This window comes from Caloenas nicobarica, chromosome 24, assembly GCF_036013445.1.
Source record: "Caloenas nicobarica isolate bCalNic1 chromosome 24, bCalNic1.hap1, whole genome shotgun sequence".
Taxonomy (NCBI): Eukaryota; Metazoa; Chordata; class Aves; order Columbiformes; family Columbidae; genus Caloenas; species Caloenas nicobarica.
The window spans coordinates 519,165-538,345 of record NC_088268.1 but is presented as its reverse complement, the minus strand read 5'-3'; the positions used below and the strand labels follow the sequence as shown (position 1 = coordinate 538,345).

The 19,181-nt window shown below is 50.4% G+C and overlaps 1 protein-coding gene across 1 annotated transcript; it reads right to left on the bottom strand.

The window, feature by feature from the left end:
• Nucleotides 1-16,575: 16,575 nt before the first annotated feature.
• On the bottom strand, nt 16,576-17,283 carry LOC135998211 (feather keratin Cos1-1/Cos1-3/Cos2-1-like). Its single transcript, XM_065651357.1, has 2 exons — nt 17,205-17,283; nt 16,576-16,931 (listed from the first exon to the last, which is right to left on the bottom strand). The coding sequence occupies exons 1-2, from the start codon at nt 17,281-17,283 to the stop codon at nt 16,576-16,578; spliced, it is 435 nt and encodes a 144-aa protein (XP_065507429.1).
• Between the last annotated feature and the right edge of the window lie 1,898 nt (nt 17,284-19,181).

Genomic DNA, 19,181 nt, shown 5'->3' with positions numbered 1-19,181 from the left:
GAGTTTGTGTTGCTGATGGTGGCAGTGGGGAGATGCGAGTCCCAACTCCCTGGGGTATCTGAGAGTGCTTCTGTGGGGAGAGCAGAAGCTGTAGAGGAGTGTAAAAAATAATCTGGGAGGTGCCAGGAGTAATGGACATAAGAGGAGCAAGAAGACGTCACCTTAAATTTTCAGGTACTGAGAATTTTTGAATGTGCTGCTAATAGCTATGAAGCCTGAAAGAGGGAAAGATGCAAGGCAACAGAGAGATGCGGCATATGGAATCTTCTCTCCTAGATGTATTGAATACAATCCTGTGAGTCTCTCTAGGGATGGTCATAAAACTTGGAGGACAAACAGAGAAGGTTAACCAGAAATGAGAAGGGCTGAAATGCCATAAAAGGACAGTACAAGGGCACAGCATGTGGTGTGTCTTATGGAGGAACTGTATACAAGAAGATGTATAAGGTCAGAGATGAGAGAGGAACAGCTCGTCTTCTGCTTTTGAAGGAGAAGCAACAGTTAACATAGGTCAGAGGCAGATATGGAGAGAAGTGGGCTGGAGGATCAGTCACTACGGCAGAAAAGCAGGATGATCTGGGGTGTGAGGTGTGGCCTGTAGAATGAAATGTACAGGGACAAAGAGCTCATCATTTCAGAGTTTAGGAAAAGTGAGACGCAAATTTGGGACAGGAAAGCAATAGACTGATGGGTACAGAGGCAAGCAAAGCTGAGAACCCTTTCTGCCTTTACAGGTCACGCCCAAAAGGACTCTGTGCTCCATTTCCCAGCACAAATGACCATCCAGGTGGGACACAGCACAGCTCTGCACTGCAAAGTCTACACCAGCTATTCCGATCTGTACACTTTCTGGTACCAGCAGCACCATCCCAGTCTGCTCAGATGCTGCTGTGGGCAAATGGAAACCTCGGGTGGATTCAGGGAGGTTCTCCTCTGCAATGGCTGCAGAAGACTCCCAGGATGCCGATCTCCAGGACAGCGCTGCCTATTTCTGTGCACTGAGCCCACACTGGTGCCCACAGCTTGCAGCACTGCACAGAAACGTGGTGGATGCTCTGATAGTGATTCCCTCCCTGCCACTGCTTGCTTGTAGCTCTGAGCTCAGCCTGTCCAGCACTGGCACCTGGGGGCTGTGGTGAGGGTGGGTCTCTTCCACCCCAGCTTGTGCTGCTCTGAAGCACGTGCCAGCATGACTTGACAGCTGTGTCTAGATCCAGGGTCTTTGATGATTAAAAGAGTGCAAGAAACCTGACTTGGGGCAGACCCATTGGAGGCTGCACCATAAACAAGCCAAACTAAGCTTGTAAATGCCCGTTGCTTAAAACAGCAGGTACACTGGCGTGAGTACTCTGGGTAAATAACCTATCAGCTTGTCTTCTTTTTCCCTTTCCTTGTACCTCCACTGATGGCCGTGGCAGGAGAATGCAGCTGTGGTAGGAGGCACAACTTCTCTTATGGTTTTGCCATGTGCCCATAGTAGCCCAAGAAGGGAAGATGCCTTTAATCAAGGCATCAGCAAGTGACAAAGACCGATCAGCCAGATGCTGGACATGATTCTCTCTGCCAGAGAGTGGTCCCATTCTTTTTCATGTCTCTTCTCCTTGTCAGGAAAATCACCAGTCCTTGACTGGAGGGAACCCCTATGTCCCTGAGTCCATGCTGGTTTCTCTGTCCCACAGCTGGTAACCACATCTCATTGATCTTGTTTTGTCTCATATGGAATGGTTCTGGGGACCTCTGCTCAGGCAATGCCACCCCAGCACTGCATGTGGTAGCTCAGCTAGAGGATGATGACTTTCCAGCTGGATATCACCCTATGAATTGGAGTCTGTTGCTCATGAAGCATGATCCCCTTCACCTGAGAAACACTAGGGCATTTGGTTGTAGTCCTACTGCTGTTCCAGGGTGTCCCACCTCTCCCAAGTGACATGGGTCTGCTCTGCCAGCCCTGTTGGAGGCTTCGCATGCCCCTATTTATCTCAGAGGGCTCTAGACAATGTTGATCAGGAGTTGATGGCAGCCCTCAGTGTCCTGCACTCCTCTGTGTCTCAGGTCCCTTGCACATTTCAGGTCCTGCATTTGGTTGCTCTCCAGGAGTACAGAGGGCTTCCATGCTCCATAGACACAATTTTCTCCCCAGCCTGTCCTTGGGCACTGCTGCCTGGGCCTGGCTCAGGACTAAGATCCAAGTGCCCAGCACTGGTGGACACAGGAGAATCACCTCCAGAAGCACCACTGCTTCCAGAAGAGAGGAGAAGACATTCAGTCCAGACTCAACCAACTCACTTGGAGAACTCTACACTCAGGTGATATCAGTCCCACACTGTTGATAAAGGTGTATCTGCCATGTTGATGCCTCCTCCTTATGAAGTGGTCACATGGACTACCTTCATCATCAGTGTGCAGAAAGAAGAGGTTTGAGGATGTGATTCATCTCTTCTGAAATGAAAATCAGATGGGGAAAAGCAAGTTCCCTTTGGAAGTGCTAATGACCTCCCAGTGAGAGTAAAGAGAGACTTGCTACCAGCCAGACTTCGGCAGCTCTGCAGTTTGGGGACTTTGCCAATCACATTAAAGTGTTTCCACAACAAAACCTAAAATAGGTGGAATGATGGACTATTGAAACTGAGGTGGTGTTTCAGGTGTGGAAATGCCCTTACACTTCCAGCATGAAGCATAGTGATTTGCATATTTTAAATCAAAAATTTTAAAAGTACATTCAGAAATTGAATACAGGAATCTATATGACAGAGGAAATGTTTGATGACATCTGGCCCACACAATGTCAGCCTGGATGTCAGAAAGGCCAGCAGAGAGATGGCCAGAAAACCTCCCAGCCAGGAGCTGAGCACTAGCCAAGCAGAGAGGACACTGTTCATGAGGGAGCTGTATCTCAGAGGGTAACCTATGGCTATGTCACAGACCATGCAAAGAGGAGAAAACACTCATTGGAGCCTAGAGAGGGAAGAAAGAAGAAGTCTTTGGCTGATCAGAAGGGCTTCTGTGTGAGTCGGCACAGGCAGGATGCAGGAACAACCAACAAAACCATGTATGAAACACAGAGAGATATTTTATTTTCATTACCTCACCAACCAGTGGATCCCCAAAGCAGCAGCCAGGCAGAAGCACACAAACAGGAATACAGGCATCTCGGAGCTCGATCCATGCCGGAGAATCAATGGACCTGCTGGTTTTGCCTGTTTATCTGGGATTCACACAGGTGTGGTTTAGCACTGTGCTTTGATCTTTCACACAGCAGGGCAGAAATCTCAAGCATGTTCAATACGGTGTCTCTAAGTCTATTACAGGACAATGTTATCTAAACACAGGGCTTCTACTTGTCCAGCACACAAGGTTAAACAACCATTAGTGTGATATATGTGTTTTTCTGCACCCCAGATGCAAGTCATTTGTGCATGCTTACAACCCTTCTCACCAATCTTCTTTTATTTTCCCACAGTTTCCAACTGAGATGGTGCTGGCACAGGGCAGCAGGTTAACAGGACAGTCATTACTCAAGGACTCATGATCTTGTATATTTGCTTTCTTCCAAGCCTCAGCAGAGGAAGCTTTTGCAAATACCTGCATTACCTCCACTGACACCTGCTTCTCAGCACAGCTACTAGGGGTAAGACCCATCTCTCTGTAATTTTGCCATCTTGGAGTCAGGGGAAGGATTTCTGCTGACCAAGCTGAAAGAGAGAGAGGCATGACTCATCTTGCCTCATGTGCCAGGTTGTCTCTGAGGACTAAGGCAGGAGTCTAGCAAGCAGCTTGGATGGATAAGTTGCACATCTCAGCTTGGGAACAAATATCCCTGTCTCAGTGGTTGAAGGCAAAATCCCCCCAAGATTGCTCTGTTGAGAAGCCAGGTGAACAAAGGGGTTTCATCTATGCCCTTCCTGCAGACAAGGAAGGATTTTTGATCAGTTTTCTAGGAGAGAAGAGATCTCATAATCAGTTACATCTCTAAGGTGGATGGAGCTGAAACATAATCTAAAGGATCCCTTCCTCTCCTTTCTTCCTCCATACAAATTTACATACCAGAAATCGCATGTGGCTAAAGAGCAGAAAAATCCCCTGTAATGTATCTCCCCTTAAACATGCAAGGCATGGGAGGTGTATGCTATGTGTCTTGGGTTCATTCACCAGTTAAGTCAATGGAAATGACCCAAATGACATCTCTTCATGTGCCATCCTCCAGATAAAGCCATGGTCCCCTTGAGTGAGGGAGAACATTGGAAAGAGGTTGATTTATGGAAGGAGCTGTGGATGCAGTGATGTCAGGAGAAGCATGGATGAACAGCTCTCACCCTGCTGACTCACTTCAAGCTGTACACAACTGCCTGACATTGTTTCCTCTCCATTCACCTGGTAGGTATTGACAGCCTGTGCTCCTGAATTTTTTCCCCCTCACAGCCACCACTGTGCTTCCTTAAAGTGGGACCTTGTGTGCACACAGAGTGGGTAAAGTCTCTGCAGTTTAGCTCCATATAGGGAAAACATACATCAGAGTCACCAAGGTCGTTAGCACTAGCATAAGAACATCCCCACACCCACCTCATTAACACACTGAAGCTCCAACTGGCCACATCTCCTGGAGGTTTTTGTTTTCCCTCTGTGTGCCCCAGGGAGTTTGATCTCTGAGGGATCTCATGGGCTTGTCAGAGATGGGTAATGTTCTTTCTTCACACAGGCCAATTAAAGAACAGCAACACAATTCTCTGAAGTGTGGCCACTTGCTGACACACAGGTGATGTCTGAAATAGTCATGTCCCAAGAGACTGGTAATGTCAAGTAATTGGTTCTGTTTATTAACATGATCTTGAAACCTCCAGGGTGGAACATAACTGAAGGCAAATATGGACACAGAGAGAATGAGGTGAGGGAGGCACCTACCTCATTTCCAAGCTTCTAGCTGTAGTTAAGGTCAAAGTCTTGAGTCTTCCTTGAAGTGAAGATCTAAGTAAAGATCTAAGTGCAAAGTCAGACAACACATGAGTAGGGGCACATTGATCTCCTCTGTCTCCAGAGTAGGTGTCTCCAGGCAAGTCACTCATCTTTGCTCCGTTGATCATCAGTGGAAAGAAACAGGCACTGTCAAGACTAAGTTCATCCTGTCTCATACAGATCAGGCAATCCATGCCTTACAAGCACCTATTTCTCTTCTGTTGACACTCAAGATAGACTAGACAGCTGGCTTAGACAACACACACACAAGTCTTGATGTCTTGTCATCTAGAATTAGTTGAGAAGACTGACACCTGAAGAAAGGCTGTTTACACTGTCCAGGGCCACCACACAGGTATTGTACTTGACAGAGCCATCTTCTGCAAGTCCTGCGTCAATGTAGTTGAGAGGAGACTGATCTGCACTTACTGTGAGGTGGAGGTGCTGCTAATGAGAGTAACGTTCCCAGCTTGAGCCCATTCACCCACACAAAAGCTTTCTCCTTGCTGTCCATCAGTCCTTGAGTACCTTGGACACGGATATAGACTTTAGCCATGAGATGGAGTTGCTTGGAAGGCTAAATAGACAGAAATGTCCTGAGAAATGATAATGAAAAGACTGAAAGACTCAATGCATATTTCTCCTCAGTTTTTACTCATATGGCTTCTCCTCAGGCCTAGAACATCCCTGAAAGTTCCTGCAGATCCTATGGAAAGGAAGCAGCACCCACAGTAGAAGAAGAAAGAACTCAAGAGCTCTTACTGCTATTTGGACATACACATGTTCATGGGATCACTTGGGATGCACCAAAGTGTGTTCAAGGAGCTGACTGGACAGTCTCTACTCAGTCCTGGAAAGAAGATGGAGCAAATACCCTCAGAAGCCTTTTCTAAACTCATGAAAGGCCGGAAGGAAGTTGGGAGCAGCTCACATGGGTTTTCTGAGAGCAAATCATGCCTCACCATCCTCATTGCTTTCTGTGAGGAGGTGACTGGCACTGTGGGGAAGGAATGGGGCACTGGCTGGGGTGTACCTTGACTTTAGCCAAACATTTGACATACTCTGATGGATGCACACACATGCACATAGAGGTGTGCACACTCACAGGCATGCACATACACAAAGATGTGTGCTGTTGGGGAATTGTTATAGTACACTTTGAGGCAAATTAAACACATGCTTTTGCTTAGCTGTGAAAAAAGACACACCAAATTATCAATGTATTAGACACTATCCTACCATCATAAGCAGTTCTATAAGCTGTCTGCAAAGATATGTCACAAGCCAGTTCCTTATGTACACTGGCACCAGCACCAACCCTGTGAGCACTGGTATGAGGCACCTCAGCCTGGCATTGGGTCTATCCCCCAGCACCTGCTCTGCTGCCCAGAGGTGACCACTGAACATTCACATTCCAGGATTGCTGCAAGACAGTGTTGCAGCTCTTCCTGATCTCCTCTCCAAGGGAAACTGCACTCCTTCTCTTTCTGACATTCCTTGGTCACAAATTACTACTGCTGAGCAGTTCCAATTGGAATTTCCCCTTCTGTGCGCACACAAATTGACACACAGGAGCACAACCACAAATGTGAGCTTAGACGCACCTTAAGAGCAACTCAGATGTGTGCACTTATACAGAGTTGTGTGCACATATGTTTCCAAAGGAGCCCATGTCCATAGCAACATGCACAGCCATCACCCACACCAACATGTCCGCATGGATATTCAAATACACATGCTTACACATTTATATGTTCCTGCACAAATGCTCCTGTATGCAGATGCACACACACACAAAAGCACACATCTTCACACACCTGTGTCCACACAATTACCGATACGCAGACCAGTCACACACAGTCATATTCTCCAGCATGAAGGCATGTGTGTGTGCTAAAACATATACACGCTCAGGGACACAGTTTCCCAAACACATACACACAGAGAACACTTGTGCACATCCACACTTGCCTGTATATTACCACAGGCACACACGTGTACATGTGAATGCACACGTGAGCACAGCCAGAGGAACACATACCTGAGCACCATCATGCACACACACCACAGAGAACCAGGTCTCCCAACACCAGCTCTCAGCCCCTTTAGATGAATCTAGACAAGTACTTCAGAGCCTACAGTTAAGGCAACGAATCAGTCACTGGCCAGCCCCATCAGCTTTAGTGAGCTCCAGGGTTTGGCAGTGGTTCTGTCAGTTGCCTTCTCGCTATAAGACAGAGACAAACCAGAGCAGAGTCAACGCCGTCACAGCCTCTCCAGACAATGAGCCTCGCCATATCCCAAGTAGGTGTGTAGTGGATAATATAAAACTGAGAAAATATCCCCAATGCTGCAGCCTCACAAAGAATTCCCATATGACAAGGAAAATAAAACCCTGCAGTGTCAGAAGTTCCTGCCTGACCTTGTTATCTCCTCAAGGGTCTGGGACCAGCCCCTGCCCTTGCACAGGGAGCGGTGCCACAGTGACAGTCTCAGGTGGCAGCAGAAGGGTGTGTGTCTGGGACAAGCCAGACTCCCCCTGAGGCTACAGGCACTGAGGCTGGGACATCAGAAGGGAGGTAGTAGTGAACCTCTCTCGAGACTCACTTCAAGGTAAATACCGTAAATACCGTCTCTTCAAAAGGCAGAGAAATGCAGGAGCAACATTAATTAACTGAGAAGCGGAAGAAATGGTTTGGCTGCCCTGTGAATGTATACACATTCTTTTCCTTTTTTTCCCAAGTTGTAATTGACGTGCTGCCCTTTTTTCTTCTTGTGTTTTGCATGTGGGTGCATGCGGTGCAATTGCCTGCAGCATGAGGGAGCTGCCTGCAGCCTCTTCTGTTAACGTGGAGCTGGCTGAGTTTATCTTTCAGCAAGGCTCCTGTATGCAAAGCGGTTTCTGCACATAATAATACAAGAGTAATAAGGGTGTATTTGGTTAACCTGGAAAGGTTTTAGTAGTAAAGGGGCCGCAGGGATGGCTTCCGTGAAAAGATGCCAGAAGCTGCCCCCAATGTCAGACAGAGTCAGTGAGAGTTGGCTCCAAGATGGACCTACTGCTGACCAAAGCTGAGCCTATCGGTGACACTGGTAGCACCTCTGTGATAATATATTTAAGAAAGGGTGAAAAACAGTGTGCAGAAGCTGCAAAAAAATGAGTGAGAAAAAGTGAGAGAAAAAACAATGCAGACACCCAGGTCAGTGAAGAAGGAGGGGGAGGAGGTGCTACAGGCACCAGCGCAGAGATTCCCCTGCAGCCATTGAGAAGATAATGGTGACACAGCTTGTCTCCTGGTGGGGGCGGTCCATGATGGAGCAGATATCCACACTGCAGCTTCTGGAGGACCACATGCCACAGTAAGTGGAGGTGCCCTGAAGGAAGTTGCAGCTCATGGAGAACCCATCCTGGAGCAGGCTCCTGACAGAAACTGTGATCCCTGGAGAGTGATCCACACAAGAGCAGGTTTTCTAGCAGGACCTGTGGCTGCATGAGGGACCATGCTGGAACATTCCATCCCTGAAGGACTGTAGCCCATGAGAAGGACCTGCGTTGGAGAAGTTTGTGAAGGACTGTCTCCTGTGGGTGGGACCCCACCGTGGAGCAGAGGAGCAGCAGAGCTGAACCATTAGGAACTGACTGCAACCCTCATTCCCCAACCGACTCCTCTATTCGATAGGAGGAAGTAGAAGATTAATTAGTGAAGTTGAATCTGGAAAGAAGGGAAGGGTGGAAGGAAGTGTTTTTAGTTTTGTTTTATTTTTCACTATCCTGCTCTCTTGCAGTTAAATGCAATTTCTACCCTCATGACCTTCAGCAACGTGGGAGACTTTTCCCTGCTACTCCTACCCATGCCCACTGACCATGGCCCATACATTGGGTGATGGGTGGAGAGAGAAAGGTGAAACAGCAGCTATGGGCCATCCTGAGGGCTGTTTTCAGCTATATTACCATTGCCATTCTGAGGAGCAAATCATCTTCTAGAGACCCAGATCCACCCCCTGCCACCCCAGTGCAGCTCTGGGCTGTGCTTTAGTTTCCAGCACTGCTGTCTGTTAGAGATCTGTCCAGGGGAGAGGCCCTGAAATGCAGGCCATGTCTCCTGAGCCATAATTTTCCTGCCACTCCAAAGATCTCAGTGCAATGGTGCTGCTTTCAGGCCACAATAAGGATGGTTTCACTTCAGTTTGAATCCTTACTTTAATTAATTGTAACAAGACTGGGTGTGTCTCAGCATGGCTGGAAGTCTGCCCTCCCTGCATCTCCAGGCCAGGAAACAGCGGCTCTTCCCTGCGCTAGAGAGTTCAAAACGATGGGGTTTGCTTTGTGGGCAAGGAGGAAGGCGGAGGAATCCTGTCCACCTTGTGCTGGCTATCCCTGAGTGGATATGCTTCCAATGCACTCTCGTGTCCAAGACAATGTCAAATGTATTTGTGCAGCCCATGGATCAGGTCCTGTTTCAGGCAGGGGCTGAGACCTTGCCTCAAACAGGTATTGAATGAAGGGAACGTGGAGTCTGATGTTGCTGTGTTGTGAGTGGAAGGACAAACCCTGTGGTTTGCCCAGGAAAGCCAAAGTACTGCTGACTGATTTGGATTTCAGCCCACAAACACCTTTATGTCCCACATTGAAATTTCAGTCTGAATGGCCAGCAACCTGGTAGGGAAGGGACATTCAATTTGAGACTGCATCTCCAAAAGCCAGCTGCTGTCCCTCTTTCAGTGCTTAGTGGGTACATTTTCTGAGCCTCCTCTTCTGAACATCTGTCAGCTGGAGCTCAGATTGAACTGCAGGCAGTGCAGCTGAGGGCTTTCCCCCTTCCCTTGAGTGACCTCAGTGAGATCAATGCCAGGGAGCTCTGCTGGAAGAGCTCACCCAGGACTGACTCCCCTCTCCATGAAGCTGCTTTGAGCTGAGGCTCTAGTGCATGTAGTGCCAACCTCATTGGCAGTCTCTCTCATACTTACTTTATTACCAAATATGAGATGAATGGGTTCAGTGAAAGGATGGGTCATAAATTGTCTGGACTTCTAGGCTCAGTTGTGAACACGGTGCAAACCCAGCTGGCTGACACGCATTAGTGGCATGTAGTAGTAGGGATCAGTAGCAGCATCAATACCGTTTGATGTTTTCATTAGTGCCATGAGTCATGGGAAGTGGGGAACTCCCCGAAGGTCTGTGGATAACATCCAATGAGGGGAATGGGCCGTAACTCAGGGTCACAGCTGCTGGTTGAAGGACCTGGACAGGCTGAAGAAATGAGCTGACTGGAACCTCCTGAATGCCAAACAGAGCAGGTCCAAGATTTTGCATAGGAGGGAGAGACCAGCCCATGCAGTCATGCAGGCTGGGGCTGGCTGCTGGGGAAACAGATAACAGAAAATGATTTGAGGTTGTAGGAGACACTTCGCTGAACATGAGAGAGCAGTGTGCCCTTGCAGCAAACAGGACTAACTGCATCCTGAGCTGTGTTATTCAAGTTGTTGGCAGTAGGTGCGGAAAAATGATCCTGCCCCTCTGTCCCATTTGAGATCACATCTGGGGTACTGCATCCAGGTTGGGCTTCCCTGGTGCAAGAAGGGTATCAACATCCTGAGGTGAGTTCAACAAAGACCACTGTTTCAATTAGGTGGTTGACCTAAACGAAGCTGAGAGGAATGGATCTGTTAATCGTGGTGATGTCTCAGGGGAGAATTTCTAGTTTTCTACCATGACTTGTTCAGAGGAAAATAAGATGGACCTAGTCTCTGGAACTGCCCAGGAGATAAAGTAGAAGTGGCCACTAGTGGGATCTGTTCTGAGCACAAGGGTGATCTAGATGACCTCTGCAGGTCACTTCTCACCTACATTCTGACTCTGTGACTCCTCCCTCCCCTGACCACCTTGACCCCTGCACACCCATGGGCACATTTGTCCTCACATACACTTTAACACAAAGAAACTTTCAGTCATTGTGCTGGGACTACACAAAGGCAGCTGAAGGGAGGCTCTCAGCCTCCTCACTGCCAACCGCAGGAAATCAGTGGCCGCTGTTTCCAACCCCTGAGCTTGGAGTAAGGTCTGGGAAGGTGGTTCATCCCCTCGGTCAGGGCTGCAACTGGTGCTGTGTGGGCTTGTTCTTGCTGGAGGAGGGGCAGCGTCGGGTTGCCAGGAGCCAAAGTTGTGGCCGTGCAGAGCCCCAGAGCCCTGTGAGTGCGGGCGAGCCCCCGAACGGCGCCGGCGCAGGACTCAGCCCTGGGGCGGAGCTGGTGGCGGAGAGGAGAGTAGAGGAGAGGAGAGGAGAGGAGAGGAGAGGAGAGGAGAGGAGAGGAGAGGAGAGGAGAGGAGGGGAGAGGAGGGGAGAGGAGGGGAGAGGAGGGGAGGGGAGGGAAGGGGAGGGGAGGAGAGGAGAGGAGAGGAGAGGAGAGGAGAGGAGAGGAGAGGAGAGGAGAGGAGAGGAGAGGAGAGGAGAGGAGAGGAGAGGAGAGGAGAGGAGAGGAGAGGAGAGGAGAGGAGGGGAGAGGAGAGGAGACAGCGCGGCCGGAGCAGAGAGCCGGGGCTGGCGGGGGGCAGCGAGTCGCGGGCGGCGGAGCGGCGGGATGCGGCGGTGCCGGGGCGCAGGGCTATTGGGACTGGCCGCGGTGCTCCTGGGTGCGCGGGGCTGGCGGTGCTGAGTGGGGGACGGGGCTGAGCCTGGGGTGTCCCCCGCAGGTCCTTCGTTGCTGTCATCCCCTCTGGCTTCCTCATGGATCTCTGGATCCGAACCTACCTCCTGTCCGTCCCTCCATCTGCTCTATGTCACGTTATCTCACAGAACTCATCGCTCAATTCTTTTTACTACCATCAGTTTTTTTCTTCGTTTTCTCCATGTCTTTTGTATAACTCATGCAGTCATTACTTCTTCTCCTTCTCTTCTCTTCTCTTCTCTTCTCTTCTCTTCTCTTCTCTTCTCTTCTCTTCTCTTCACTTCTCTTCTCCTCTCCTCTCCTCTCCTCTCCTCTCCTCTCCTCTCTCCTCCTCTCTCCTCCTCTCTCCTCCTCTCCTCCTCTCTCCTCCTCTCTTCTTCTCTCTCTTCCCATTCTCTTCTCTTTTTTTCGTCTCACTATTAATGGGCACTTCTGTTACTGCACATGTTGCCATCTTCTGGAGACGTCTCTCCTTATCACCTCTGCATGCTCCTTACTGCTTCAGCAGGATTTGTGCCGGGGAACAGCAGGCACGCCTGGGCAGAAAGCAGGTTTTGAGGACTTTTTTTTTTTTTCTCCTCGGCAGTGACTGCGGGAAGAGCCCAGGTGCACCAGGAGCCATCGGCAGAGACCACCGAGGGCATCGAAATCAGCATCAACTGCTCACACCCCAATATACAGCCTTACGAGTACATTTTCTGGTACCGTCAGCTCCCGGGACGAGGCCCCGCATTCATCACGTTCGTTCAAAAAGGAATCAAAACGCTGTCGGACCCGCCGGGGCGGCAGTCAGTGGCAGTAGACCGCCGGTCCAGCGCCCTGTGGCTCGCCCGGCCCCGGCGCGGGGACGCGGCGGTGTATTACTGCGCCGTGAGAGACACGGGGAGAGGAGCCGGGGCTGCGGCCGGACACGAACCGCCGCGGGCGGGGCGGGGCGAGTGTGGCGGGGGCGCGGAACAGTCCCGGGCGAACCCGCCAGGGGACGCTGCCGCTCTGCCCGCCCCACCCGTCCCCAGGGCGGTTCCCCCGCCCGACAGGCACCGGCTTCAGTATCAACACCGGCACCAGCATCTCCGGGTCCTCCTTGCAGTCGCTGCCTGTGCTCAACACCTCTTCTCATCGACGGCTGCTGCGGGTCTGTGCTCCTGAAGGCACCAAAGACCCCCGCTTGGGCAGCACTACCTGTGGAGATTGAGACTGTGCAAGGCAGGGAGGGGAGTAGGATGTTTCCCACAAGGCTCTCTTGTCCATTCCAACAAACCAGAAATGTCAGAGCTCTGCCACATTCTCTTTACTGTGGTCTGCCACCTGCTTCTCAGCCCTGGCAGGGCCAGACTCTCATCTGCGCTCAAGCGGTTACTTTGCCTCGCAGCAGTGGTTGCTTTTATTCCTCTGGCATCAACAAACACAAAGGATTTATGCCAGCACACCTTTGGTTCCTCTCTCTAGCCTGGGTAGCTGATTCGTTCTGGACAGGACAAAGCTGTTCCAAACAGAGCATTACATTGCCCTGAATGAAACAAAACATAATTAAGCAGGGTGACCTCCCCAAGTGGCACATGGTTCTGCTTGTCTTTGCCTTCTCTACAGGTCTCCTAACAATGGTGGGAATGGCCTCATCCTTGTCATTGTGGGGAGTGAGCAGCCCCTGAGGATCCTGATCTAGTTCTTCCTTGGCAGACTTTCCTTCCTGGAGATCTCCTGCACCACCACCCTTGTCCCCCAAATGCTGGAGGCTTTTTCTGGCACCAGGACTATCATTTCTGTTTGCACATCTTCATGAGCATGACTGAGTTTATGATCCTCTTAGCCATGTCCTTTGATCACTATATCACAATATGCAAACCACTCTGTAAAACACTCTATCATGACAAAAATAGTCTACCACCTGTTGGTGCTGGGAGCATGGGCGGTGGGCTTTGTGGGCATCTTCTCCCAGGTGGCTCTGCTGCTGCAGCCTCCTTTGTGTGCCAAGAAAGTGTTTGACCATTTCTACCGTAATGCTGGGCCAGCATGAGCGTGGCATGCTGGGGCTGGGTTGACCTTGGCTGGATGGCAGGTGTCCACCAAGCTGCTCTATCACTCCCCCACCATCAGCTGGAGAGGGGGAGAAAATACAATGAAAGAGTCTTAAGACTCTTGGATAATCATTATAAGGGCAGAGAGATTACACAACAATTACCATCAAAGGCAGAACAGACTTGACTTGGGGAAATTAATTGAATTTATGACCAATCAAATCAGAGTAGGATAATGAGCAATAAGAACCAATCTCAAACTCCTTCCTTCCACCCCTCCCTTCTTCCTGGTCCCAGTCATTTCCCTATGTGTGCTGTGGGGACTTTCTCTCCTCCCATAGAATGTAGGGGTTTTGTTTGGGCAGGACCAGATCCTCTGGTGCCAAGGACCCAAGTGGTTTCTATCGACCCACCACACCTGTGTTGGGACAAATGTTCCAGAAGCAGAGCTGTAGCCCGGCCTGGCTCAGGGGTTCTGGAAGCGCTGAGCAGCTGGGTGCCAACGGGGCATGTCCCAGCATGTACTCTGTAGTTGGGCTTGTGTCTGCAGGTTCCACTGCATCCCCAGGGCAGGACTGGTGCTTGTGCCATGGGGCTGCCTGTGAAGCAGGGAGAGAGTGGAGGACTCTGGGAGTCCCAGGCAGGGTGAGGAGCTGGATTGCCCAGATGCTGGCAATTCACCCCAGTGGTAGTGATGCAGGTCTTGTGAGGGAGGAGGGTAGGCCCTGGTCTCTGGGCATGGTAAGAATGTGTCCTGTGGCCAAAGAGATGGAGAGCCTTTGTGGCTCTGTCCGAAGTCTCAAGCAGAAGGAATGTGCATGGAACCTTGCCTGGTCTGTTAGGTTCTGTGTACCTGAGCCCAAATTTTGACCTCAGAAGGCTGTGGGACCCTAGACAGCCCAACATTCTGTAGGGACACCATCTGTAAACTGTGGAAGGATGGCTGGAAATTGGGCGGTTGCTTCAGAGGTTCTCAGGGGACAGATGTCTTTTGTCACTGAGGCCTGCACAGCTTGGCTTACAGGGCCCTCATCAACCTTGTTTGCAAGGGAGATGAGATCGATACCTCAAAACATCTGTCATCCTGCTTCATCGTTTAAGCAGTGAGGCAAGAGGAGGCAATGTTGATGAAGGGCTTTGGAACCTGGCCCTCCAGAAGAAAAGGACCTCTACCCCTATCTGAACTTACCAGCTGCGGAAAGGGCAATATGCACAAGTCCCTAGGTGCACACATGGATGTGTGGATGGATGGATGGACGGATGGATGGATGGTTTGTGTTTTTCAGGCTCTTCCTAGATGATACCTCTGATGTACTTTTGATCAAACCAGTGCCCAGGAGCATCAGCCAAGCAAGAGGGATGGTCATGAACGAAAGTTGTCTACCACAAACAGTTCACAGATACTGCTGAGTGTGTCCCATTGTCACATACACATCTCAAGGGGGGCAGGGTGACCAGGTCCTGCACAGAGCTTTTCTGGAGCAAAGATCATCCTGACATACCAGGGCCTTAGAGGTCGTGGGCCCAAGAAAAGCTGCCTCAGCCATGCTTGCAGATGACCAGGCACCACAGAGAAATGATGGGCCTGTGAGTGCTAGTCACTGTCCCTGGACTGCCCTCTCCCATGGGGGTGATGGATTCCCAGGGCCTCCGTTGTGTGAACCAGTGTAGTTAATCCCAATACTGACTTGTGAATGGTGTCAGCCTTGCATGCCTTCTCATTCCTGGGCTCTGCCAGGTTCTGTAGGGGTGGTGGTAAAGGCTGCATGGGGGGAACCAATCCCTACTGCTGGTGCCCATGTGTGCTGGCTATGGCCCTAGGACAATCAGTGGAGGGGAGAGGAGAAGAGGGAGGTGAGGCCATTGCCATCCCTGAGGGTATTCCATTCATTCATACAAGAGCTCGGAGCCCACCTGCATCTCTCTTGCCATGTGCACCTGGTACCCCTGTCCTTGCTGATGTTTTGCTTCTCCTTCATGTTTGGTGTCAGAGCAATCTGATTTCCATCAGAAATGCACCATTTCATTGTCCCCATTTCTGTACTGGCTGCCCTCAGATCCCACATGTTTAGCTCCAATTTTCACCATCTACACCTTCAGCAGAGTAGGTGAAATTTCCCTGCTACTCCTGTCCATGTCCACCGGCCATGGCCCATACATTGGGTGATGGAGGGGAGAGGAAGGTGCAGCAGCAGCTACGGGCCATCTCAAGGGCTGTTGCAGGCTTCACTCTTCTTGCCAAAGTAAATCATCTTCTAGAACCTCACACCCACCCCCTGCCACCCCAGCACAGCTCTGGCCATAACAAGGGAACATCCTTCCTTCAAGAGCTCAGGGGGCGGCTGACCCCTCAGATCCCATTTGTGGGCAGAGACACAGCAAGGCAAGGCCTGATGGTCACCGGCAGCTGAGCAGACAGGGACGACTTCCTCAGCTCCAAGTACCCAAAGGAGGATCCACTGCAGAGTGTCCCAACCTCCCATTCCTCTGTCAATGGAGAAGGATCCCCTTGTGCCCTCACCCCCTTCCACCCCAGAGTAACACCCTTCTCCTTTGGCAGCTTGGGGAGTTTCCACAGAGGGAAGGATCACATGGAGGCCAGGCTTGAACGCAGCAGAACTCTAATGAGTCAAAAGAGGGAAACAACGTCACTGCAAGTGGAGGACAGAGGAGCAGGAATCCACAGAGGAATCCCAAAGTCTGCTGTCCTTGGTCAAGAGGAAGTCCACGCATGATGTTAATCTACCTGCCACATAGGGTAGAGAGAGATGTTCCCTGTGGAAACCTTGTTGCCAAGGGGAAAGGAAGCAAACAAGGAAACTGGAAAGAAAGGTAAAGCCATTCAGCTCTACTGAAAACACATCAAATATTTTGATCTTTTGTTCAACATCATGTTTTGAGTTCCTTGAGGTGTCTCCCTGGGGCTTTCCCAGCATCTTTATCAGCAGAGGTACCTTCTGCCAAAGTAGCGTCTGGAAATGCCAGAGAGGTCACAGTACCCAGAGTTGATGGGCACTCCATTACAGCTAAGGATTCTGCCAACAGCAGCAGAGGTGGAGGAGCCCACAACGGTGTTCTGTGGGAAGGAGCTGAGGATGGGGCCGGGCAGGGTCACCACCACAGGCGAGGGCTCAATGACAACGGTGGAGTTCTGGCACTGCCTGACACAGGGCTCATTGCAGCTGTTGGCCAGCGGGGTTGGGCCACAGGGCTGGCAGGGTAGGCACTGGTCGTAGCAGGACATGTCTTGAGGGTGGAGGTGAACCTGGGAGAGAATCAGGGAAGAAGCAGAGCACAAGGGTGGGTGAAGAGCAGACTGGTTACCTGGTCAAAAAGGAGCCAAGGCCACTATTGAGTGGGGAGCTGGCAGATGTGCCAGAAGCCACGCAGTCTTCATTGCCCTACAAAAGTCATCCTGGCCCAGGGAGGCTCTCTCCTAGTGAATAAACCAAAGGCCCCCTCTGCTACATCCCACATGCAAACCCCATGACAAGAAACAGCCAACATCAGCAGAGCTATTCATCAATGAGAGCTGTCAATTTAAAAGAGGAGAAGAGGCTTCAGACTTACCTGGTTCCCAAGCAGAAGGAGGCAAGAGAAGTGGATGAGAGAGCAGGGACTTGAGCTGCCTTTTATACTTCCCCTTCATTGCTGCAGGACCAGAGGCACCCTTGGCAGATGTAAAAATTTTCTGACAAGCTCATCTTGAATGCAAATCATCACAGCTAATGATAAGGACTGTGCTTTGGCTTCCTGCACTGCTGCCTTTTCACTTCCAGATCTGTGCTATGCCCATTTCCCAATGAAGGCTTCTATTGATCCCTAGGATGAGAGGCAGTGGGATTTCTAGGGCAGGAATGCAACAATAGAAGCAGAAGAGCAGGCAAATGATGTCACTGTGGGTCACTCTGTTGCTGCTCTTTGAAATGCCATTCTCAGGAAGATCTAACCATCCTCAATTGGATGCCCATGGGCTCCTGTGCATGAGGACATGCCAAGCCTTTGTTTTTCCTGCCCTCCTCAGGTGACTCCTATTGTCCCTTGCTTTTTCCTTCCCAGGTATGAGTGTCGTGCTGCTTTCTTTTGACCCTATCCTGCCTAACACTGCACAATCCTCAGAGGTCCTCAGCAGAATCCATGGACTTCTCTAACACCATGGTTCATGTTGTTGCTATGCGTGTTCTTTTCCTGTGTCTACTTCTAGGCAGAGAAATTGTTTCAGGTACACATGAGAGTACATATTTGTGTATAGTACCATGCCACTCTGCATGAGTCTGTGTGTGTGTTTGTCCTTGTGTGTCACTGATCATGAGGGAATGTGCTGCTCATGGCAGAGACACTGTCCACTGCTCTGTCGCGTGAGCACCACAGAACAGCAGGTTCCCAGGGTCAGGAGCCTGAGTACAGCTGAGTGGTGATGGCACCAGCCTGTTAGAGATCCGTCCAGGGGAGAGGCCCTGAAATGCAGCCCCTCTCTCCTGAGCCCTCCTTTTCCTGCCTGTCCAAAGTTCTCACTCTTCTGCTGCTGATTTCAGGAAGCAACAAGGATGGTTTCAGTCCAGTTTGAATCCTTGGTTTAATTCGGTGTAACAACATTGGATGTGTCTCTGCATGGCTCGCAGTCTCGCCTCCCTGTATCTCCAGGCCAGGACACAGCTGCTCTTCCCAGTGCAAGAGAGTTCAAAAGGATGTGGTTTGCTTTGTGGGCAAGGAGAAAGTTTGAGGAATCCTGTCGACCATGTGCTGGCTAACACTGAGTGGATCTGCTTCCAGTGGACCGTAGAATGTGGCTGAGATGGAACACAGCCCACTGCACTGGATTTGGGAACGAGTCCCCAGTACCCAGCTGCTGTCCTTCTTTCTAACAAGGTCTGTGTCTCACTGGCTACATTTTCTAAGCCTCCTCTCCTGGATGTCTGTCATTTGGAGCTCAGTTCCAACTTGCAGGCAGTGCAGTTGTGGACTTTCCCCGTTCCCTTTAGTGACCTCAGTGAGATCAATGCCAGGGAGCTCTGCTGGGAGAGCTCAGCCAGGGCTGATTCCTCTCTCCATGAAGCTGCTTCTGAGCTGAGGCTCTAGTGCATCTGAGGACCAACTTCATTGTTTTCTCATGAGATAAAATCAATATGGACAAGGGAAGGGCAGGGGATGTGTGCACCTAGAGTATAACAAGACCTTCAACATATTCTCTTGTACTTCCTTCATGACCCAATATGAGATGAACAGGTTCAGTGAAAAGATTATAAGGTGGGTAGAAAATTTCCTGGACTACAAGACTCAGAGAGTTGTGACCACAGTGCAAAACCCAACTGTCCACCACTTGTTAGTGGAGTCTAACAGTAGGCATCAGTAGTAGGACCAGAACTGTTTGATGTTTTCATGAACACTATGAGTTGTGGGAAGTGGGGAACTCCCAGAAGGTCTGTTGATAACACACAATGAGGGGAATGGGCCATAACTGTCGGACATGGCTCCTGAATAGGCTGGATGTACAGGCTGACTGGAACCTCACGGAGACCAAAAAGATCAAGGGCAAGGTTTTGCATA

Coding starts and splice junctions, on each gene's coding strand:
- LOC135998211 (XM_065651357.1), bottom strand. CDS start 17,283: ATGAAGGGGAAGTATAAAAGGCAGCTCAAGTCCCTGCTCTCTCATCCA. Junction 16,932..17,204: donor TCCTTCTGCTTGGGAACCAG/GTAAGTCTGAAG, acceptor TTCACCCACCCT/TGTGCTCTGCTTCTTCCCTG.